The sequence below is a fragment of the Pangasianodon hypophthalmus genome, chromosome 2 (genome assembly GCF_027358585.1).
Source record: "Pangasianodon hypophthalmus isolate fPanHyp1 chromosome 2, fPanHyp1.pri, whole genome shotgun sequence".
NCBI classification, from domain to species: Eukaryota; Metazoa; Chordata; class Actinopteri; order Siluriformes; family Pangasiidae; genus Pangasianodon; species Pangasianodon hypophthalmus.
Window position 1 is genome coordinate 29,554,968 of NC_069711.1, and position 21,961 is coordinate 29,576,928.

Genomic DNA, 21,961 nt, shown 5'->3' on the forward strand with positions numbered 1-21,961 from the left:
TTTTGCACAGTACTGTATACTCCTAATCGCTGACAAGTACACAATCCCTGAAATGGCAACCAGGCTCAATAAGGAATCCATCTTCTTTTGCCAGACACCTAATGCTGGGGTTTTGCTAATTACAACCTATTGCACTGCATTGAAGCAATGACTTCTAGTTCTTCACACTGTTATAGGTTACTAGGTACAGAAGTCCCTCTGAGAGCACAACCCCCCTCCCCCCAGCCCCATTACTGTTTGCAAGATTGTCTTTTGTAAAAACTAACTATTAGGTTTGGGTCAGTGCCCTGAGAATGACTAGCATCCCATCCACAGTGTGTTACCGCCGTGTGCTGAGTGTTCCTGGGATAGGCTCTGGATCCAACACAGCCCTGACTAGGATAAAGTGGTTACAGTGGCTAGCACTGTTGCCTCCCACCTCCAGCATTTGGGGTTTGATTCCTACCACCACCTCTGTAGGGGGTTGGCACCCTATCCAGGGTGTCCCCTGCCTTGTGCCCAAAGTCCCCTGGGATAGGCTCCAGGCTACCTGCAACCCTGCATAGGATAAACAGTACAGAGAATGGATGGATGGAAATTATTATAATGTCCTTAGATAATCGGCATTGAAAGATAGTTAAACACATTTTGTGTATTTGCTAATTCCTTGCTAAAATCAACTCACATTTTGAAAGAGATAGGTTTTCTCAAAGAGATTTGAATAGTTAAATGCTTGTTCTCTAAGATGCAAGATTTAAAACATTATTTAAAACAACTGTTTTTGTTAGACATTGTTAGAAGTTTAATTTTTAAGAGTTACAAGCACTAAATGGCCCCAATCATGGAATCTCCCAGTTACTATTAGCTCCGTTATATCTGTCTGTTCATAATAGTTATGAAAATAGTTAACGCTAAGATATGAGCAAGTGTATTTAAGATAATGAACAACTCAACCCAGTGTGTGGTGAGAGTGTAACACTTTAAACACACACCCAGCATTGTGGTTCCATTGCTGAACAAAGAGACAAACTTTGAACATTAACTTATTGGCTTACTGGTATAAGGGGAAAATTGTGTAAATTACAATATTATACTATTCCTCAGCGTGCTACTGACAATGAATAAAATGCACACATGATTTTGTTCTGGTTTCAAATTAATTTAGAATTAAAATCTTACTGCAAATATAGGTTGTTGATAGGCCTAATATTTGTTAAATATCATTCAGTCAATCAAACGTGATAAATTGAAAAAAAAAAAATCACAGTACGATTTCACAATTGTACATGTCAAAACATTTTTATTAAAACAACTTACAAGCATTTTCCATATCATTGAGTCACTAAAAAATGCAATGTGTATATTTTAAAAAAGACTATCCACAAAGAGACAAGTCCTAGATCAAGTCCTAGCAAATATAAGTGAGTGAAGTACAGTTTATGATTTTATCTCCCTTCATTTCGAGTGTCAAATAGGGAGGTTTAGCACCTTTGTGATGAAATATGGCATTGAGCCTTCAAGAGAACATAAACTCCACAAAACAATAATAATTTAAGACTACATAACATGAATGATATGTTTATTGTTTGCCTACTAATGTGCTATTCCTTGATCTATGCAGATAAAGCAAAATAGCTCTACAATGAAACACTACATTAGCAGATGTGGCACTTTACAGTCCCTGTGACAGTATACAGTTGTCAGGTTGATCACACCACAGAGAACGTGTACATAGTGAGATACTCATGCTATTCTTAGCCTACTACATAAATGAGTTGTCACTGTGGTTGCGGTCACCTCTGATACAAAACCAGAAACTCTCTAGTGGTTTCAGTGAAAACATACAGCAAAGCAAAATCTGGAGCTGTTGAGGGTAAAAGCCAAAACAGTCATTTATTTTTCTCCCTTCACCTCTTTGCAAAGCAGGGGAGGTAGTGAGACCCGTTCAAATACCGCAAAGCTGATTTCTGTTCCATCTAAATCTGGATTAGCTTTGAGTCCTTGTAGAAGCAGCTTCTCTCTGAGGCCATTTAGAAAGGGATGGGGCCGTAGTATGCGGTGTAAGCCGCAATGATCCCATCGGTGTCAGACATGTGTTCACAGGCCACGTTGGGCTCACACACCTCCCTCAGACTGTTAAAAAATGGAAATGTTTAGATTTAGATGATAGAAAATATTTTTCTATAATGTTTCTATAATATAAATATAGTTAATATTCACATATTACTGTTAATATTCACATATTACTGTAGCTGGAAATTTGCACTTTCAGTAGAATAGTATAAATGAATAATATAAATGAATAGACTAGGATAGAATAAAATAGAATAGAATAAAGTCTGATACACTCTTCATAGCATAGAATAGAATAGAATAGAATTTAGGAAAGCATGACTTTAGCGTGAAGCAGAAAGTGTACCTCTCCAGCTGAACTGGCGTCAGGTCTGCTGCTGGCGTTCCTGCTCTTCTGTGTCTCCTCAGCAGAGCCGTGGCTAGAGATCTCTTCACCATCACATGGTCAGGTGCACCTGTGGCTGCAGGATGGGAAACGCCAGCGTCACACACACTAAACGCTCAAAGCCGGTCCTGTCCAAACTAGTGTTTATATGTAATGAAGTGTCTATGAAGAATGAAGAATATAGTTGAAGTATCTCACCTTCAACACTGTTAGAGTTGGACTCAGATGAGGAAGAATCAGAGGCAGAATCGGAGGCAGAATCAGAAGCAGAATCAGAGTCTGATGCAGAATCAGATGCGGAGTCAGACGCAGAGTCGGATGCAGAGTCAGAGGCAGAGTCTGATGCGGAGTCTGATTCAGAGGAAGAGTCTGAGGCTGCAGCGGCATCAGCTGCAGGATCAGCTGCAGGATCATCTGCAGGAGCAGTGTCAGGTTCAGCAGCGATATCTAGTACTGCGCACAGGACAAACATGGATGCAGAATGTAAAGACATGTATAGCCTTTGTAATGTCCTTGAAACTGCAATTTAAATATACAGAGAGAAAATGTCTTTATTTGTCCATCTTACCTCCTGTAGACATGCAGGCAGAGAGCACAGCAAAGAGGATGAGGAGAGTGAAAGTCTTCATCTTTTTGTCTTTTGTAGCTTCTCTCTTCTTTAGAGTTTCGCTTTCAGTGTCTTGTTCGTCTTCAGTTCTTCTTTCTCTGTTTTCTCTTGTTTCCCTGAGCACCTTTATACTGTTCTAACCCCTTCACAAGAACTGTTTTCGAAGTTCGTGATTGGTTTGAGAATCAAGTGACACCAAGCCTCTTTCTGCTTTTCAACACACACCCTCACACACGCACACAGACAGACAGACAGACAGACACACACACACACACACACACACACCCTTGCACATATGCACCCCAAACACCACTTTCTAAAACAGTCGTACATGTACTGAGACTATATAATTCAACCACAAACGATTTTGACTTGACTTTCTTGGAATATGTTTTATAAAGATTGGTTTATGTTGAAAGTAATTGAAAGGTCGATATATTTAAAATTTATACATCTGTTTTTCTCCAAAACATTTCTATAAAAACAACGATATGTGACCCCATTCACCTCTGTACACATTTGTCCACATTTGTCCACATTTGTAATTAAAAAAAAATAATTGTAAACAGCACAATTATAAAAGGACCTGCAGTAGCATGTGTTAATTCAGTAGCAGCAATATGTGACAAGGTATCATCTGGTATTTAAAGTTCATTGTATGATAACCATAAAATGAAATATCATGATTTTTGACCAAAAAGCAAGGTCATCAGCGCCAAGCCTGGAGATTCTGAGCAGAGCACTGCACTAAATCTAAAGGTCTAAAAACAGAATTATTGGGATATCCACCAAAAAGTATAAAGACAACTGCAATTCCATTAATTTACAAATACAGATGGCAGACGTAGGTTCCCAGCTCTCTCAGCTTTAAGAGAAATGGAATCGAACTGAGGTAAAGTTGACTGAGGTACATTCAAACTGAGGAAATGGTCAAACTGAGTTAAGTGTGAACTGATCTAATGGATGAACTGAAGTAAAGTTGGGCTGAGGTCAATTCAAACTGCAGAAATGGTCGAATTAAGGTAAATTCAAACTGAATTAAATTTAAACTGAGGAAATGGTCAAGTTGAGGTAAAGTCAAACCAAGGTAAATGTGAATTAAAGGTGACGGCCGAACTGAAGAAAATTTGAGCTGAGGTAAATTTGAACAGCGGTAAAGTCAAACTGAGGTGAATTCTAACTGAGGTAATGTTTGAACTGAGGTAAAGTCAAACTTAAGTAAATTTGAACAGAGATAAAGTCAAACTGAAGCCAAGTCAACCCGAGCTAATGGTCAATCTGAGGCAAAGTCAAACTGAGCTAATGGTCAATCTGAGGTAAATTAGAACTGAGCTAATGGTTCGACTTCAACTGAGGCAAAATCGAACTGAGCTAATGGTCAAACTGAGGTAAATTCGAACTGAGGAAATGGTTGAACTGAGGTAAAGTCAAACTGAAGTAAATTTGACCAGAGATAAAGTCAAACTGAAGCCAAGTCAAACTGAGCTAATGGTCAAACTGAGGCAAAGTTGAACTGAGCTAATGGTCAATGTGAAATAAATTCGAACTGAGGAAATAGTCTAATTGAGGTAGAGTCAAACTGAGGTAAATGTGAACTGAAAGTAATGGTCAAACTGAAGAAAAGTTGCACTGAGGTAAATTCGAACAGAGGGTAAGTCAAACTTAGGTAAATTTAAACAGAGGTAAAGTGAACTGAATTAAGAGATCGAACTGAATTAAACTAGAACTGATTTGAAATAAGGTAATGGTCTAACAGAGGTAAATTTGAGATTAGGTAAATTCAAACTGAGGTAATGGCCAAACTGAGGTAAATTTGAATTGAATTATTGCTTGAACTGTGGTAAAGTTGAGGTTAGGTAAATTCAAACTGAAGTAAAGTTGAACTGAGATAAAGTTAAACTAATTAAAGGTTGAACTGAGGTAAAGTCAAACAGAAGTAAAGTCGAACTGAGGTAAAGTTAAACTGAATTGATGGTTGAACTGAGTTGATATTAAAGTTGAAGTAAAGTCACTAAATAATAGCTAGCTAGTTAATTTTCTTAGGCTTAGCTTTGGCCTAGTTATCACCTTTCTGGCTAGGCCTATACACAAATCACATTCGGTGATTACTTGGATCAATTTAATTTGGGAAGACTTGCTTATTATTTTGTACTTTCTGTCTAGTTTTTAATTTAATTCATTAGAGCTGTCTGGTTTGAAAATTTACTGCCATGCTATCAGGACTTTTTTTTTCTTTGATTCATACTAGGAACTAATCATCTGTAATGCATCAGATTTAATGTAAAAAGTCGTTAAATATTTTACCTTTTCTAGAGTGTCCCCTTAAAATGATTACCACAGAACTGCAGCATATTTCAGTGCGCATATTTCAATATACTATGTCCAAACCTTGATACAGTATAAACAAATGAAATATATATGTCGCACACATGATCATTACTTTTTATATGACACATAATCTGATAGATTTCCCCATGCACTTCTTCATCCGGATGGACCAATAATCCGTCCACACAGACCAGATAATTGCCGTCTGTGTGTGTGTGATCCGTCTGTAAAAGACCAGAAGGTCTCATTATGTGCCAGATTTAATTACAGATTTGTTCTAGACTAACCAAAACCACAGTCAGACTAAACCACACAAGATTTTATGGCAAACTTTGATGCATGTTAGAGCATTTCTATATGTTTGCATTTTTGGTGCAACATATGAACTGACAAATATTTTTTAGGGGACTGCAGCTGGATTTTTGTTACAGATATAATAATGGGCATGGACAAAGAGCTACACAGAGACCCAGAGAGACACATCCACACATTATATCATTCATCCATTAAACCTTCATTAATATATAGGTTTTATAGTTATATCTACTATATCAGAGCATGTTTTTTGACCTTTCCCCTACTGCTGACTTATTGTTTATGCATGTTTATGATATTCTTGAGGGAAGTGATTTATCTTGGCCAGTCTGGTATGTAATTTCAATGTCTGCTGCACTGACTATTTTGTGGAATTGTCCCAGTGTGAGGGAAATTCTGGGAAAAAAAAAAAAAAAACATTACCACATTGAGTCCTTGGTAAATCCAGTAGATGTATCCGGTCAGTGCTACCCAGTCAATGCTGTAATTTTCAAATCTGAGTGCTGTGTTTTTCTGTATTTTACGTGCAAATAGCTCTTTTCCTCGTTAGTCATGGCCTACAACAAACGAAGCAGGTGACTAATGAATGTGACTAACCTCTTGATGCACCATTAACCATGTTTACGAGGATCCAGTTTAAAAGAAACATATAATAATCCTGTTGCAACTTCCCATCTAACCTCACTACCATTATAGTAAGATGCACAAATTTGCTTTTTGACATACTGTTGAAGAATTCAGTACTGCGAATTCACCCAGGTATGCAACCTCATTTATTTATTATTGTCATTCCCTTTTTTAACCATGTGCAGATAACATGATTATAAATAATCATATTTCAGATTTTCACAGAAAAAGTATTGACCGAATTGACGCCTACAGCCCTATTATTAAGTACATGATAAGTACATGATTGAAGGAATAAAACATGACAGGACATGGCGTTATAAGAAAAAAATTTATTTAAATTATACCAAATCAATCGTTCCAACGATTGTTAAGTATTGGTTCTCTCACCAGCTTTTCTTGTTTTCTTTCTCTTGAAGATAACAAGACAAAAAATTGTAGCTTGTCATGTTACAAAGAAACTGTGAAGTCCTTCATTTTGAAGACTTTCCTCTGGTGGAAAACCTAAGTTACAGTGACACTGGAGACTCCTTCCAAAAATGCGAAATAAATTTCCTCACAGAAAGCTCTAAGGCAAAGTTGAACAGCACTCTTTAGTTAGTCTGTTTAGTGTAAATGTGTACAATATTTCCTTCTACATCAGTTTCCTAACCTATTCTTACCTGTTTTTTCTTTTTTTATGCAGGCATTGAAGCAGTGTGTTAAGGCCAGGGGAGGTTAGATGTTGGGTGGAATTGGCAGTCTGGGGCCAACTGTTGCTTGTAGCTTTTGCAGTGTGTCCTGCGGTGGCCCTTATCAGGGACCATCAGCACTGATTGAGCCTGCTAAATTGTCATCTGAATGCAGTGGTGAGAGACTTCTCTGATTGGCTGTTCTGATACCACTTTTAGCTAGAAGTGTCATACTATTTAGGACAACAGTTTCTGCAAGACTGGGCCTTCTGTTTTTTTTTCTTTTCTTTTTTTTAAAATTATAAATACTGACTATTACCACCTCCTGTTATGGAGAGGTATTTTGCATCATGCATTCACAAAAAGGACGAATATGTCAGATGACAGTTGTCATCTTTGCTGAGTATTCGAATGAAAATATACACAAAATGTGAACCATGGTTGGTGCTAGTTCTTCAACACGGGATAGGTGTGTCAGAGCCCTTAGAGTAGGTGAAAAAAGCAAACTGAACTCCTGATGACTATATGGGTGCGATATTCACAAAGCTGTGGATAACAGTTGTAAAAGACTCAAATGATGAGAACACAGCTTGGACTTAACTGCAGCCACACAGCAGGGGAGAAGGGAGGAAGAGAGAGAGAGAGAGAGGGTTCATGGAAGAGGGTTTACGGAGCACAGCAGGGAAATGTGGCCTCACCGCTGGCATCCACCATCACGGGCAGACACCACAAACAAACCCAGCCGACCGCTGTGTGTACGTTACACAGAGCTATAGTCCTGCACACAGCAGAGGCCGTTTGTTGGAAGGATCGTACAGGATCAGGCATAATTATAGTGAGAGTTTATCTGTTTTTAGTGCATAATGCATTTTCCAGGGTTGAGATTCTTTCTCTATGGAATTTCCCACAAATTCAGTCTAACACAACAGGGTAGTGTTTTATGCATAGCTTCTACAGAATATACGGGCCTTGAGAGAATTCAGCTGTCTCTCTGCCAGCAATATGATTTGATTGACTGATTCACCACCCCACTTCCTCTCTCTCTCTCTCTCTCTCTCTCTCTCTCTCTCTCTTTCTGTCAGGTCATCATTTCAGGCTATCATTTACACTACGCCCAGCCTTTAAAGGAAAAATCAACCCTGAACTACTACTTATAATCAATATGTGATCTTCAGTTGTGCAAAACATTTAGTTGGCTTTTGGCTTAAACATCTTTCATAGATATGTTGGTCTGTTTTTACTTTGTTTAATGCTATTCAGCTGCCTGTTAATAGTGGTGCCAATGGGATTTAGCTCTTGCTTCATAATTAAACTAAAGAGAACAATGCAGCAGAGCTTTATTCCTTTATTCTGTCCAGCTCTTTCACTTCCTCATCTTTCGAATCTGCTCAACTTGATCAGCTTCAACCTTCATGCTAATACCAGCGTCAATGCCATCACCCCATCCTCCTGTAGCTCACTGAGTCATATAGCTGCCTTACAACATCTCCACTTCTATACTGGTTTTCTCATTAATATTACATTTCAGGGTAGCGTTTTCCTTTAAATGCTGCAAAGTCAACAATGCAATTGTTGCCATAACCACTGAGCTACTCCTGAACAAAGCCATAACCACTGAGCTACTCCAGCTAGCAGAACTAGCTTCTACTGATTCATTGCAATCTTTTAGTGGCCTTATTTCAGTGCTAGAAGTAGTTGAATCAATGCAAGCTAGTTGGTGATGTTGTGGTGGCTCTGGTGTAGTGGTTAAGGCTTTGAGTCACAACTCAGAAGGTTGTGTGTTTGAATCCCAGTACTGCCAAGCTGTCATGGTTGGGCAAGACCTGTAACCTTCAACCTGGCTATATCCTGCATCAGTCAAAACAGCAAGTGCGCTGGGTTATGTGTCATTCTATACAACATTACACTATTATAGTACTTTACTGTAAATATATTTTACAGTAGTTTACTGTAGATTACTGGCAACCAAAACTGCCAGTAAATTACTGTAAAATTTACAGCAATTTATTACAGTGTAGGGTGGGTGTTGGAATTTTGTACCTTCTAACGATGTCATTGTGAAATCAAATAAAATCCACTCCTTCATATTTATATACATTTCTCATGAGCTTAGGTGCAACGTTATACGGTATATTGGCTATCAAGAGCAGCAAGCTTGTACAATGTATAATTACTAACACTATCTTAAAGGAATGGTTTGGCGAAAAATAAAAAGAGATTTTCACAACATCATTATGGGTAAAGCCTTATGGAAACCTGGAATCATGTTTTTTCTTAGCAAAAGTTTGTATAATTCCACTTAAGCAAAGAAATTGGGTTGTTTAAATGACACATTAAGAATTTTAACAGAACATAGTTGATTTTTTGGATGGATTTTAATTCATAAATACGGACTATCACTGCTTATTTCGCTTATCCTGAGAAAACAGTTACAATACCAATGCCATATGGAGGAGGTCATTAAAAATGTAGGGGAGTATTGACGTATTTAAGACTTTGAGTGGGATAAGACTTTCATTACATGTTAGCGTCATTAGACTTGTAGGTCCATTAAAAGTAAAAGTAAAGAAGCAAATATTGATCACTGAACATGTCTTGCCTGATTGACTACATTTCCTTAAAACTAGGGGGAAAAAATAAAATATTGAACCTGCTATTATGGCCTTGACCACATATTTGTCCAGCACTGTTGCATCCTTTCCCTGTCTCTCTGTCTCTCTCTGATTCCTGTAACATTTGACTCAGAATTGTGTCTCACTGGCATCTCAGTACATCACCACACACACACACATGCTGGCTGTGCTTGACAGAGACTCACACTCTTTCTGCTTTCTTGTTGTTTTTTTTCCACAATAATGCTGATTTATGATCAGTTTTGTGATTTGTTGAGAAGGTCGTGGTTTGGGTGGGAGTTGCTGTTTTGGTAACATTTTTTAATATCATCATAATACTGCGGTAACAAGCTGCAATTATCCACAAATAACATGTCAATAGTAACACACTGTACCAACAATAAAGGGCAGAACAATTTCCTAGTTATAACTGTAGCAAGAACAAACTGGTAATAAATCATTTTTGGTTTTTTAATGCAAAATATTAAGAGCTCCAACAGCAGATCGTTTCAGTATAATTACAGTCTGTGTGTACACCATTTAAAGACATAACAAGTTCAAAATAAGTAAATGATCAGTTTACAGCCACATAATTTCAGTAAAATGACTGAAATTGAATTGTTTTTGAATGAATGAATTGTTTTTGGGGGGCAATAATTCAAAATATATTGAATTGAATTTATAACTCTGCACATATTTGAAATGATAAGAAAGATAGAAATATTGGAAATATTTGCTTTGAGAACTGAACATTTTATCCAAATATGCAAAAAGAAAGAAAGAAAGAAAGAAAGAAAGAAAGAAAGAAGACAAATTGTTTAGTATTAGTAATAAGTATATACACTTACTACACAACTACAAACTATTTTAACAAGTGAAGATAAATATATTATGGATTATTATGATCATTATTACCATTATTTACAATTTTATCACTAACTTATTATTTCTAATTACTAACATATTATTTAGAATATTGACATGTTGTTTGTGGCTAGATATTCTCATGGCTTTTTCTGTCAAGATAAAAAAAACATTTGAACTGATACATTAGGCTTGTAGAAGTATGTTCTGTCAAAATAGGACATGACAACTTTTAAACTAATTGCCCAATAACAGGAAACAGAAATATTCTTCTATTAATTATTCTATTAATTTTCTGCTGCAAGTGTCTAGTTGCAATGCCTCCTTTACTGGGCTTTCTTAATCATTAAATCATTCAAAAAAAATGCACTACAGGATGGGTAAGATATAAAGACTTTTATAACTCACTTCACTGTCTCACAATCAAATATAACATTGATTTTAAAGTACTTTTATTTCCTTACAAAGGCTGTAAAGACATTTCAGACTTGCTCACTGTGGATAATCTGAACAGTGTCTTGGTCAGACTGAAAGAAGTGTGTGTGTTTCTGGTCATTATCGTAGCTTAAGAATCACACTACTTGATTATCTGAGATCTGAGAACAACTTTATTACAAAAAATTTTAACTAATGTATTTAACTGGCTAATTTTATGTTACTTTATCAAATTTCTTTTTTTAAAAATTTATTTATTTATTTTTACTTTTTTTTTGTTGTTTTTACTTTTTTCACAGTTTTTTTTTACTATTATTATTTTACCTTTGCCTATTGTTTTTACTCTTTTATCTTACAGTATATTTAACTTCTAACCCTTTACAGAAAAAGAAACGAGTGTGTTACTGGACTCTCATATGTGAGATGATGTGACTTATATAAGATAAATAAGGTTTAAAAAGGAATACAGGTAGTGACAAATATACATGACATGGAATGAAAAAACATAACATCTGAAATTATGGCACGAGATTTTTTTCAACAGTGCATTATCACAATTTCCTGATATTTTTCATTAAATTAAATTATGCGAATATTTTCTAACAATCACACATGAAATATGTGAAAATACATGTGGAAAAAAATATCATTTTTTCTCACTTAGCGTTGTAACTGATTTTCCTTTTAAATCTCACAAATTCATTTTACGTTTTTTTTTCTCTCTAATATCTAATATTACACATTTCACTTATGTGAACTGTAAAGAATTTTATTCTTATTCTTATGCGATAAACTAACCAGACACGATAGCAGCTAGGTAATGTACACAATATTGGCACTAATTTAGCCTAGACTGCTTATGTGATCTTGAAAAAAATCTCTCTTATCTGAAAGTGAGAAGTAACTAAATAATATCTCTTGAGATAATAAAAAAAAACCCACATTGTCTCTCAGGATCCTTTATCACTTTCTCACTACAGTTTAATTTAATTGCAATGAGTGACATTTTTGTGAGGCCTCCTACAGTCTGGATTAAATGATGTTTGAGGCCAGTTTATTTTTGTTACTTGCAGAGATTTTTAACAGTTTGCCAGCGTCTGCGGTCTGAGAGAAAGCCACGCACCAGTGTAAATAATACAGTATAGAGATTCGTCCTTGAAATAGAAAACACTGCAATTTCTCTCAGACACACAGAACACACAGTTTTATACTGGTTTTCAGGCTATCTGGCCTTCTGCCTTTCTCACACACACACACACACACACACACATACACACACACACACACACACACACACCATCAAACAAAACACTAAGTCTTACATGTTGTAAAAAGGTTTAATGAAGGTGTGTTTGGTGACACTCAGAGTTCAGACTTCACTTCAGGTTCTGCAGTCTCCTTTTCCTTCTGAAGGGAAAAACAAATCATGATGATTCGTGTAAATTTGAGCCCTTTACATACTACATATTTAGCCTGCAGTAATAAGTATAGTTAGTAAGACTAGGAAATTTACACTCTATAAATAAAAATAAAATAAAATCCAGTGCAATTGCAAGGATACATAGTACGTATGTCACCTGCAATAACAACTACAGTTAATCACACTAAGAAATTTACCACTGTGTACATTACCACTGTGTAACTGCCATTATTATTGTGCAATTATCATTACTGTGTGATTACTTTTAACATTGTGTAATTACCATTACCAGCATGTTATTGTGTAAAGAATGACATGTGTTACAACAGTGCTATATTTCTCCTACTCTGACATTTGATTGGTTACATGATGCCCAATCCATATCAAAATGGCCGCCGTACCTGTAGCTCTCCACTGAGGAAGGAGTCACAGAAGTTCTGCACACGCTCAGTAGAGATCTCGCCTGGTCCCATGAGCCACGATTTATCCGATTCAGCGTCATAGAGACCGACCCGTGGGAGGTCACCTGATTTCAGGTTGAAGTAATCCAGTGCACGAGCGTTGGCCTGATCTTTCCCGTTTATCTGCACGAACAGCATCTACAGAAATAAAAGCCAGACTTGCTTATATAAAAGTAAACATCTATTTACTTATCTACTTAACCAGCCTGGATGTAAAGCTGAAATTTAAAGGTGACTTACATCAGATAAACATTTAGAGTGGTAAACTAACCAGACAATTATATTAATTCTTTCATCCATCCATTCATTCATCTGCTTTATCCTGATCAGGGTCCAAGACCCCACACAATTATATATTTCTGGTAATGCTTTACATTAAAATTCCCTTAACTAACATTATTTACTGCATTACTTAACATTAAAAACCATTAACCTCAGCATTAATAAACCATAAGTAGTATTATAAAGTAACAGTGTAAGTTAGCACATGTATTATTTGTCTCTTAAATGTTCAATTTCACTGAATAAAGTTCATTAAATCCACATAAATTAGAAAAAAAAATTATTACAGAATGTTGATAACTTACTAAAATCTGGTGTTTAGGTGTAAATATTGGAATTTGCTTCAGCTTCAGCTCTGAATTTTACGAGTTAAGAGCCGCAAACATGTTCATTAAGGTGTTGTTCATTGTGGCTTTAATTGAACTCTGGTTTATGGTTCATTTGCTTTATTATTTAAAAAAAAACAATTAAATATAAGTTGCTTTGTTAATGTTACTCATGGTGTATTAATGCTGAACTTCATGGTTTATTCATGTGTTAAATAATGTCAATTAAGGGAACCTTAATGTAAAGAGTTATCAGATTATCAATGTAAATGTTTTTCAAAGGTACTGTAATCAGTGAAGGTGAAATACTTTATTTAAAGTCTGTATTTAAATACAGCTGAGTACTTGTGATGTATGTACTGTGTATGTAATATATACTGTACCATATATGTCAGTGGCTCTCAAAGAGGGGTCCTGGGATCCCCAGGGGTCCGTGAAGCATATCCAGGGGTGGAAATCAAAACCCATATTATCTAGGTTATTATATTTAGGGGTCCAAGCACCAAAGTAAACTCAGGCCTAATGTGTTCTATCGGTTCAGCAATAGAAGGCTCTAAAATATTATTTGACATTATTTAATAATGTTCATGAAATAAACATATACTGGGGGGTCCGTGGAATTTATTTTACAGTTAAAGGGGTCCCTGGCTACAAAAAGTTTGAAAACCACTGGAATGTATATTACACACATGTGTACATACTACATATATGGGCTTGATTTGAGGGCAATGCCAAGGTATGCCATGTCCCAGTAAAAAATATTATTTATTCATATTTCAGAGATGTGCAATAGTTTCTTCCCCCATGCCATCAGACTCCTCAATACTCAGAAACTGGACTGAAGGAACACACACACATACCTCCAATACTCAGAAACTGGACTGAAGGAACACACACACATACATATATATGTACACACACACAACTGAGCATCCTCCATCCTCTCTGCAATTTTTTTGCATGTTTTTGTACATGTTTATGCTGCTACAATACTCACTATATTATACTGTACATAGGCTGCTACTCTTATGTTTACACTATTTCAGCTACTTGTACTCTTGTACTATTTGGACTATTGTCACTAGGTTCACTTTTAAACAGAACTGTGTACTGGTCGGCGCTGCACTGGGACTCACTATGCCCATTGTCTGTCCCAGTAGTCATTGTACTGTCTTGTACTGTTTTGTGCTGTCTGTTTGCACTTGTTTGCACTTGTGCACTTTATGTATAAATTATGTAGTCCCTTGTAGTTCTGTGTTGTTCTGTGTCGTCTTATGTAGCACCTTGGTCCTGGAGAAACGTTGTTTCGTTTCACTATGTACTTGTATATGGCTGAAATGACAATAAACTCCACTTGAACTTGAACTTGAACTTGAACTTGAGATGTCTTGAATGTTCCAGGTTCATGAGAGCATACTTTTGTAGGTTTATAAACTGACTCAGGTTATAATGCTCTAAACCTCATTTATTCAGAAACACCAAGCCCATTATATAACGTGTGGTTATAACGAATGTGCTAGCCTATAACTGATTGGGAATACCTTTCCTGCGTAGTGAGGAGCCAAAGCCCCGACTCGGTCCTTAAGCTCGCTGTAATTATCACTCCCCCTGTTGGCCAAGAGCACAACATGCACCTTCACTTTGGACTGAAACAGACCCACAGCAGACTGAGAGAGAAAGAGAAAAGTGTAAGTGATGAGGGTGACACATATAAGAAAAAGCTTTACTTGTAAAAATCAAAGAACAAGCGATCATTTTTTTCTCACTCATGAAAAATATAAGAATTAAGATTTATATCCTGCTTATTTTAGGACATGATACACATACAGCTGTATGCACAGTATATGCAGTGTATTACAGTGTACCATAGCTTCATCAATACTGCAACTACCCTAATGAATATATATTTTGTAATTAATAATATATATTTCAAGTAATCTTAACAGCTCACAGAGAACAGTGAAGAGGCAGTGGAGAATTGTGTAAATGAGTGTAATATGTAAAGTATAATGTGTTGCAGTAATATTTGAAACTGCATGTGTGTGTGTGTGTGTGTGTGTGTGTGTGTGTGTGTTATATGTTGCCGTACCACTTGATTGTACTCTGTGATATAGCGGATGTTCATGATGCTGAAAAAACGAACAACTCCATCCTTGTCTAGCTTTTCCATTTTTGCTGGTTTGAGGTTCTCCTGATGCAAATCTGCCTGAGGAAACACACACACACACACACACACACAGACAAACACACATACAGGCTCGTTACCACATAAGGGGATTTTTTTTTTTAATTCTTCCTGCTTAGACAAAATAATCAATTCAGTCTCTAAATATTTTCCTATAACAGCTCATCTTTTGTGTTTTATTCCTTTTATACCACAGCAATTTGCCAATTGTAACATGTTTGTATTTATTAATGAACATTTTATGACATGTACGTTTTATCCATTTCTAGTTACACTTAATGTTGTTGAACATCTGTGAAACAAGTTAGTTCCCATGTTGTAGTAACTATAAACAATTCCTCATCAGCCTCTGATTTTTTTCCTTCTCACGAAGTTAATAATACAAAAAAGCACAGCTTGTCATGTTAGGAAGAAACCAGAATGCACAAAGCCCTCTGCGCTGAAGATATAAACATACTGTTACAAAGCGCTGACACTGGAGACTCCTTCCTCCTTACACATGTTCAATCTCCTTACTGAAAGCTTCACCGTATCAGCAATTACATCTCAATGTTAAATAGCAGTAATCTGTTCATTATTAGCCTTAAGATTTGTGAAGTGTCACATTTTAATAAAGCTGTCGAAGGTACACACGATGCCTCATAACAGTGTTATAAATGCTAATTTAATTAACCCTTCAGGACAAGAGCATTAAAATCGCTCGCTTGGCTGAAATGTGGGCATAAATCTGTGCAGTTGTGTTGAAATAGTGCTTCATGATAGTTCTGAATGCAAAAGTAGCACCAGTTCAATTTAATGCTCCTATAAGTAGCTGTCATTAAATATACCTCCCAAGAATGCTGATGATAGAGTGATCTTTTCATAGATGTCTCAATACCTCATGAATGTGAATGCAAAATGAGTTTTAAAAACAATTACAGATAGAACAATGCTAAACAGTCAACCCATAATGGTAACTGTGGCTTTTTCTCTCTTCTCTTTTTAATGCAAAGATAATGCACCTAATAAATACATCAAAAAATCCTCCAATATTGCTTTATAAAATATGTATGCAATGGTTAAGAAAACCTTCAAATCAAGTGTTAATGGATTTCTTGTACATTGTTATGCTCTCAATTTTACATCTAACAACAGTATATTACTGTCGTTCTTAGAGTAGCATGCCTACTGAACATACACTAACTAAGTAAACGGGCATGTAACAATTAGCCTAATGTAAATATAACATATACATCACTTCACTGTATAAGTAACAGGAGCTGCTAGAGGACCAAAACGTCTTATAGTCCAGAAAACATAGTAAGTGAGCCCCAATTCAAGCCCACATGACAGAAAAACACGTGTCTACCTTCCTGAAGATGGAGATGCTGTCTGAGTCGATGCTGTATTTAGCCCACACCTCCTTCTCATTGCACAGGGCAGCTGGAAGGGACTTCACCTCTTCAACAGCAGCCAGAAACTCCTTAAAGCCAAGCCCTCCATCAGCCTGATACACACATCAATATGTAACATACTGTATGTAACATGGTGATTTTCGTGCACAGAATAAATTTTACTCTTTTATCTCCAAAGGTTCTGCAAGCTCCATGATTGCAGAGACAATGTCAATGTGCTTCTTGGTCTTTACTTGGTCAAATGTTCACAGGCCTAACTGTAAAGATTTCATGACTCAAGTTTATGACAAATTATGTTGTTTTGTTGGTTATGGAATTTATGTCATGTCATGAAATTCACAGTATTGCTTTTGTGATCAGAAAAACCTTTACATAATAGCATGCCATTATGCATTTAATGGCAGATAAAATGGATTTCTTCAATAATATCAACAAAATTAAAGGTATTGTTGTCACTTTGGTGCACAAAATGAATAATTGCTTTTCAATTTTGTATACACAATCTGTTACCTTTAGTATTTTATTTATGTCACAAGCCGTTCATTGGTTTTTCATTCTGTGCAAAAAATGAAGATTGTTTACATCGCACACAAAATGCATACACAATACGCACCATGAAATTTAATTTTTCTGAGATAATTTGAGATAAATTTTATGTCAATATCTAATATAAGAATCAATTTTGCTAAAGATCAGAAGGCAGAATCAGACAACCAGATAAAAATAAAGCCATAAGCCATGAAAGGGCGTTCATTACAGTGATATTATCATGGATAAGGGTGTTCTTAGGCACAACGCAAAGCAGAGTGCCTTAAAACTTTCATACCCGTGATAAGATCACTGTAATGCACACTGTCGAGTGTGTGTTAGGGTGATAGGGCATCAGGGCATTCCGGGACAGAATAATAGCTAACATTGTAGTGTAATGGTTTTAAGCTATTGATTTAAAACCTGCTGCACTGATACAGAATTCAATTGTGTTGCAGGACAGGTGTGCACATATCGACGATTGTATAACAGCTTCGAACCTGGCTCAGCCAATCAGATTTTAGAGCTGAAAAAATTTGTTTTCTAAATAAAATTTTAACATGCTCTTGTAATTGGTCTAATCTCTCTCTCTCTCTTTTAATAAACCAGTTGGTCATGATTCTATAAATATGTTGATGTAATTATCTCTATCATTAATACACCATTTGATATTACTGCCATATACTTGACCTTCAGTCATAGTTAGATGGCATTTTTGGGTAATATTGGCCCAGAAAAATAAGGTAATGAGGTGAACATGTCTGCAAAAGAACAGCCAAACCTTCTACAGAGTTTTACATTATGTCCTCGACTGAAGTTTTAAATTTTACTTAAATTTGAGGTCTGTGTCCTCAGTCCCAGACAATGTTTAGGTTCATGTTAGGTTGTTTATAGAGTCCAAAGGCAGCCAATCCCACAACGTCTCAGATGCACCCTTATTTCCGTCTTTATTTCCTCCTCCGCCTGGTGAGTTGTGCCAAAAGCTCAGCATTCTGGGCTCGCAACACACAGGCATTTCCTGCGGCCAAAATTTCACCCAGGAGCACACATTGAGGTTATGGCACTGAGAACAAAGCTCTCCCACAGCGACGCTATTTTCTCTTCATCAGTCTGCATTCCTAAGCGTCTTCGCTGGTCACTTTTGCCTTTCTTTACCCCGTCACGCACGATACGTAATACAAGCAAACCAGACAGACACACCCGTACACACAGTCTCTGACCTCAAAGAACCCGATGATGACAACTTCAGCCGAGTCGATGAAGGTTTCTGCTGCAGAGATGTTCATCAGTCTGGGGAGGGTGATCTCTGCAGGGGGCACATGAGCTGTCTGTCAGGGACATTGCTAGATTTTTTTTTAAATCTGTACTGGCTCAAGAAATAACCAGCACAGCACAATTCTTCACTTAATATTTTTTTAAAATATCACCATAACTGATCTTGAGAAATAGAACACAATGGATCTGCATTATATCGACTCCAAGGTTGGTCTTCATAAAGCATGTACACTTAAATATTAAATTTGAAAAAGTCTAAAAAAAAAAAAAATCTAAATCTTTTTCCCTATCAGAAAAGGAAGGAAGGTAGGAATCCTTAAGGACGCTATGAACCCTTAGCTATAAAAAGAACACATTGAAGAACACTTGAAGAACGTTATATGAAATAAGTAAGGAATAAAATACAGGAAAATGTTGCAGGAAAACAATCAAAGATGGGGTGGTCAAGATGCGGCCCAATGTGAATTTACTGTTACCACCTTGAAGTTGATTATTTGGCAGCGCAGCACATCACAAAGTGTTCTTTTTATTCCTTTTATATCATAGCAATTTGCCAACATTTTTGTTATTTATAAAGGAAAGAGAAGTCTTAAATTTTTTCCCCATTTAACATCTGAGAAACAATAGCTGTTTATAGCTGCTTTCAACAGTCCTTCTGTCACTTGAAGTTGCAACTTATCATGGTTTTGAGAAACCTCAAAATGCAAACTTCAAGGATCAGCTTTACCTCTGACAGTTACGAAGTACTGACACTGGAGACTCCTTCCAAAAATGCTAAATAACTGTCTTCTAAAAATATAAATCATTTTGTTTAGGAAATAATGAGCCAGAAATAAATATTCAAATTCAAATATTCCAATAAATATTCAAAGATTTTGCTGTGATGTCATAATTTGAATAGGAACAAACATGCTAAACATTCTTGAATCGTACACTGAACCCTACAGAGCATTTTAGAATTGCTCCGTTGACCCCACTGAGCATTCTGAAGTTACCTAGTGGACACCTCTGATGTTGCCACTGAATACTGTAGAATCACTGAGTAGAACCTACAGTCACTCACTGAACATACTGTAATTGGAGAATCCCCCATTCTAGAACCACAGAGTAAATATGAATTAACATTCTATAACTGTAGATTACCCCATTCTAGAACATCCCCATAAATCCTATTGAACATTCTATGATGATAGATCCCCCATTTGAAAACACCAGAGTAAATCTGACTGAACATAACACACTCAGTGTTCTATAATAATGGATTCCCACATTCTAGAACCCCTAAGTACATCCTACTGAATGTTCTAGACTGAACACTCTATAGTAATAGATTCCCTATTCTAAAAATACCCAAGTAAATCTGACTGAGCATTCTATAATAATAGATTCCCCCCATTCGAAAATGCCTGAGTAAATCTTACTTGACATTCCACATGAATGTTCTATAATACTGGATTCCCACATTCTAGAACCACTAAGTACATCCTAGACTGAACATTCTATAATTGTAGATTCCCCTATTCTAGAATACTTAAGTAAATGCGACTAAACGGTCATAAACTATGATTAATAATAGATTCATCCATCCTAGAACCCCACGTAAATTGACTGAGCATTTTATAATAATTGATTCCTCTATTCTAAAACACCTGAGTAAATCTTACTCAACATTCCACAGTAAATGTTCTATAATAATGGATTCCCACATTCTAGAACTCCTAAGTACATCCCACTGAATGTTCTAGACTGAACATTCTTTAATAATAGAGCCTCCATTCTAAAATGCCGACTAAATCTGACCGAACATTCTATAATACTGGATTCCCTCATTCTAGACCCACAAGTACATCCTACTGAACATTACTGACTGAACATTCTATAATTGTAGATTCCTCCATTCTAGAATACCTGAGAACATATGACTAAACAGTCTATAATAATAGATTCAACCATTCTAGAACCTCCAAGTAAAATGAACATTCTATAATACTGGATTCTCTCATTCTAGAGCCCACAAGTACATCCTAATGAACATTCTCTAATTGTAGATTCCGCCATTCTAGAAATTCTAGAAAGTCAATCCAAATGAACATACGGATATAGAATTACCCACTGAATATTCTATCATTATCCAACTAAACTATCATTATCCCACTAAACATTCTAGTCATCTGTCATTAAATGTGTTAGAGATCCATTAGAGATCCAAGAAAGCTGACCTTTATCCTCTGCTCTGCTGCAGGTGACCAGTAAAGAAACCACAAGTAGGAGCAACATTTTGGCAGATCAGCAGCAGAGGACCAACAGAAGGCAAAGAAGGAATATAAGATCTCGTTCCTGTTCTTGGACCCCCAATGCGAATCATGTGACCTGGTTAAATAGTAGTGATTGGTCTTGTCCGTGAGAACCAGGCAGGTGTCTGTGATAATGTTAAGGTCAGAATGTGTTGGATTACGTGTCACAGCGCTAGTGAGGGACTTTGGGGAACAGAAAATGTGAATAGAGACGATACGTGTGGATGATATAGCCCTTGTAGAACCTAATTACATACATTAAGGAAAATTTATAGAAAAGACGTTACTCGCTTCATATCAGATGCTAAAACACTTTACATGTCTGTATACAACATTCATTTCATTTCATAGGATATTCATACATGTTTAGATCAAATTATTAAATATTAATAATATTTTATATGAAATTATTGTGGACTGCTGTCTTTACGTAGGAAGCTATTAGCATTCACACGTGAATATTTTTCACAGATTTCCCTGCTAAAAACACTTCCTAATGGTTCATGAAACTCATTAGACCAGTAAGAGTATTTTTTTGTTGCTGTTGTTCAGCAACGTTTGTTAGCAATTACAAATTGTTCATCATTTTTAGTGCTAATGCTAACTGGCTAGCCCACCTGAGCTAACCTGACACAATTTCTGAGAGGATTTTACTTCATATCTGTAAATGTTCTACGCTAAAGATTATCCAGCTAGCTAATATAATCTAACCTGGCAGGATTTCTAAGAGCATAGTTACATTAATAGATGTTTAGAAACTTCATAGAGGATGCTAGCTAGCTAATATGAAGTAACTTAAATTTGGCAGCAGGATGTTACGCACTTGTACAAATGAAATCTGGAGAAATGCTCAGATATCTGAGTGTGAGACATCATTTTCCTCATTTTTTTTTTACCCAA

General features: G+C 36.3%; 2 protein-coding genes across 4 annotated transcripts; both read right to left on the reverse strand.

Annotated features, from left to right (window-relative positions):
* Window positions 1-1,259: 1,259 nt before the first annotated feature.
* On the reverse strand, window positions 1,260-3,163 carry bglapl (bone gamma-carboxyglutamate (gla) protein, like). 2 transcript variants are annotated; one of them, XM_026933283.3, is made up of 4 exons: window positions 3,006-3,163; window positions 2,636-2,890; window positions 2,399-2,513; window positions 1,260-2,112 (listed from the first exon to the last, which is right to left on the reverse strand). In XM_026933283.3, exons 1-4 carry the CDS (start codon window positions 3,064-3,066, stop codon window positions 2,010-2,012), a joined length of 534 nt encoding a protein of 177 aa, XP_026789084.2. In that variant the 5' UTR covers window positions 3,067-3,163; the 3' UTR covers window positions 1,260-2,009. The 2 variants fall into 2 exon arrangements, with proteins under 2 accessions (XP_026789084.2, XP_053087475.1); XM_053231500.1 differs by having other exon boundaries at window positions 2,636-2,851; window positions 3,006-3,158.
* A 9,056-nt stretch (window positions 3,164-12,219) lies between these two features.
* On the reverse strand, window positions 12,220-21,124 carry LOC113538313 (endoplasmic reticulum resident protein 27). Of its 2 annotated transcripts, none has more exons than XM_053242374.1 (7): window positions 20,987-21,124; window positions 18,713-18,798; window positions 16,919-17,056; window positions 15,475-15,591; window positions 14,927-15,052; window positions 12,718-12,915; window positions 12,220-12,300 (listed from the first exon to the last, which is right to left on the reverse strand). In XM_053242374.1, the coding sequence occupies exons 1-7, from the start codon at window positions 21,042-21,044 to the stop codon at window positions 12,259-12,261; spliced, it is 765 nt and encodes a 254-aa protein (XP_053098349.1). In that variant the 5' UTR covers window positions 21,045-21,124; the 3' UTR covers window positions 12,220-12,258. The 2 variants fall into 2 exon arrangements, with proteins under 2 accessions (XP_053098349.1, XP_026789082.1); XM_026933281.3 differs by having other exon boundaries at window positions 12,220-12,303.
* Between the last annotated feature and the right edge of the window lie 837 nt (window positions 21,125-21,961).

Bases quoted from the DNA above. Each gene is read 5' to 3' on its own strand.
- bglapl (XM_026933283.3), bottom strand. From the start codon at position 3,066: ATGAAGACTTTCACTCTCCTCATCCTCTTTGCTGTGCTCTCTGCCTGC. The intron at 2,891-3,005 runs GTAAGATGGACA...TCCTGTGCGCAG, and splicing joins TGCCTGCATGTCTACAGGAG to TACTAGATATCGCTGCTGAA. The intron at 2,514-2,635 runs GTGAGATACTTC...CCCATCCTGCAG, and splicing joins CAACTCTAACAGTGTTGAAG to CCACAGGTGCACCTGACCAT.
- LOC113538313 (XM_026933281.3), bottom strand. From the start codon at position 21,044: ATGTTGCTCCTACTTGTGGTTTCTTTACTGGTCACCTGCAGCAGAGCA. The intron at 12,916-14,926 runs GTATTCCCAATC...TTATTTCTGTAG, and splicing joins CTCCTCACTACGCAGGAAAG to ATGCTGTTCGTGCAGATAAA. The intron at 12,304-12,717 runs GTACGGCGGCCA...TTTTCCCTTCAG, and splicing joins TCCTCAGTGGAGAGCTACAG to AAGGAAAAGGAGACTGCAGA.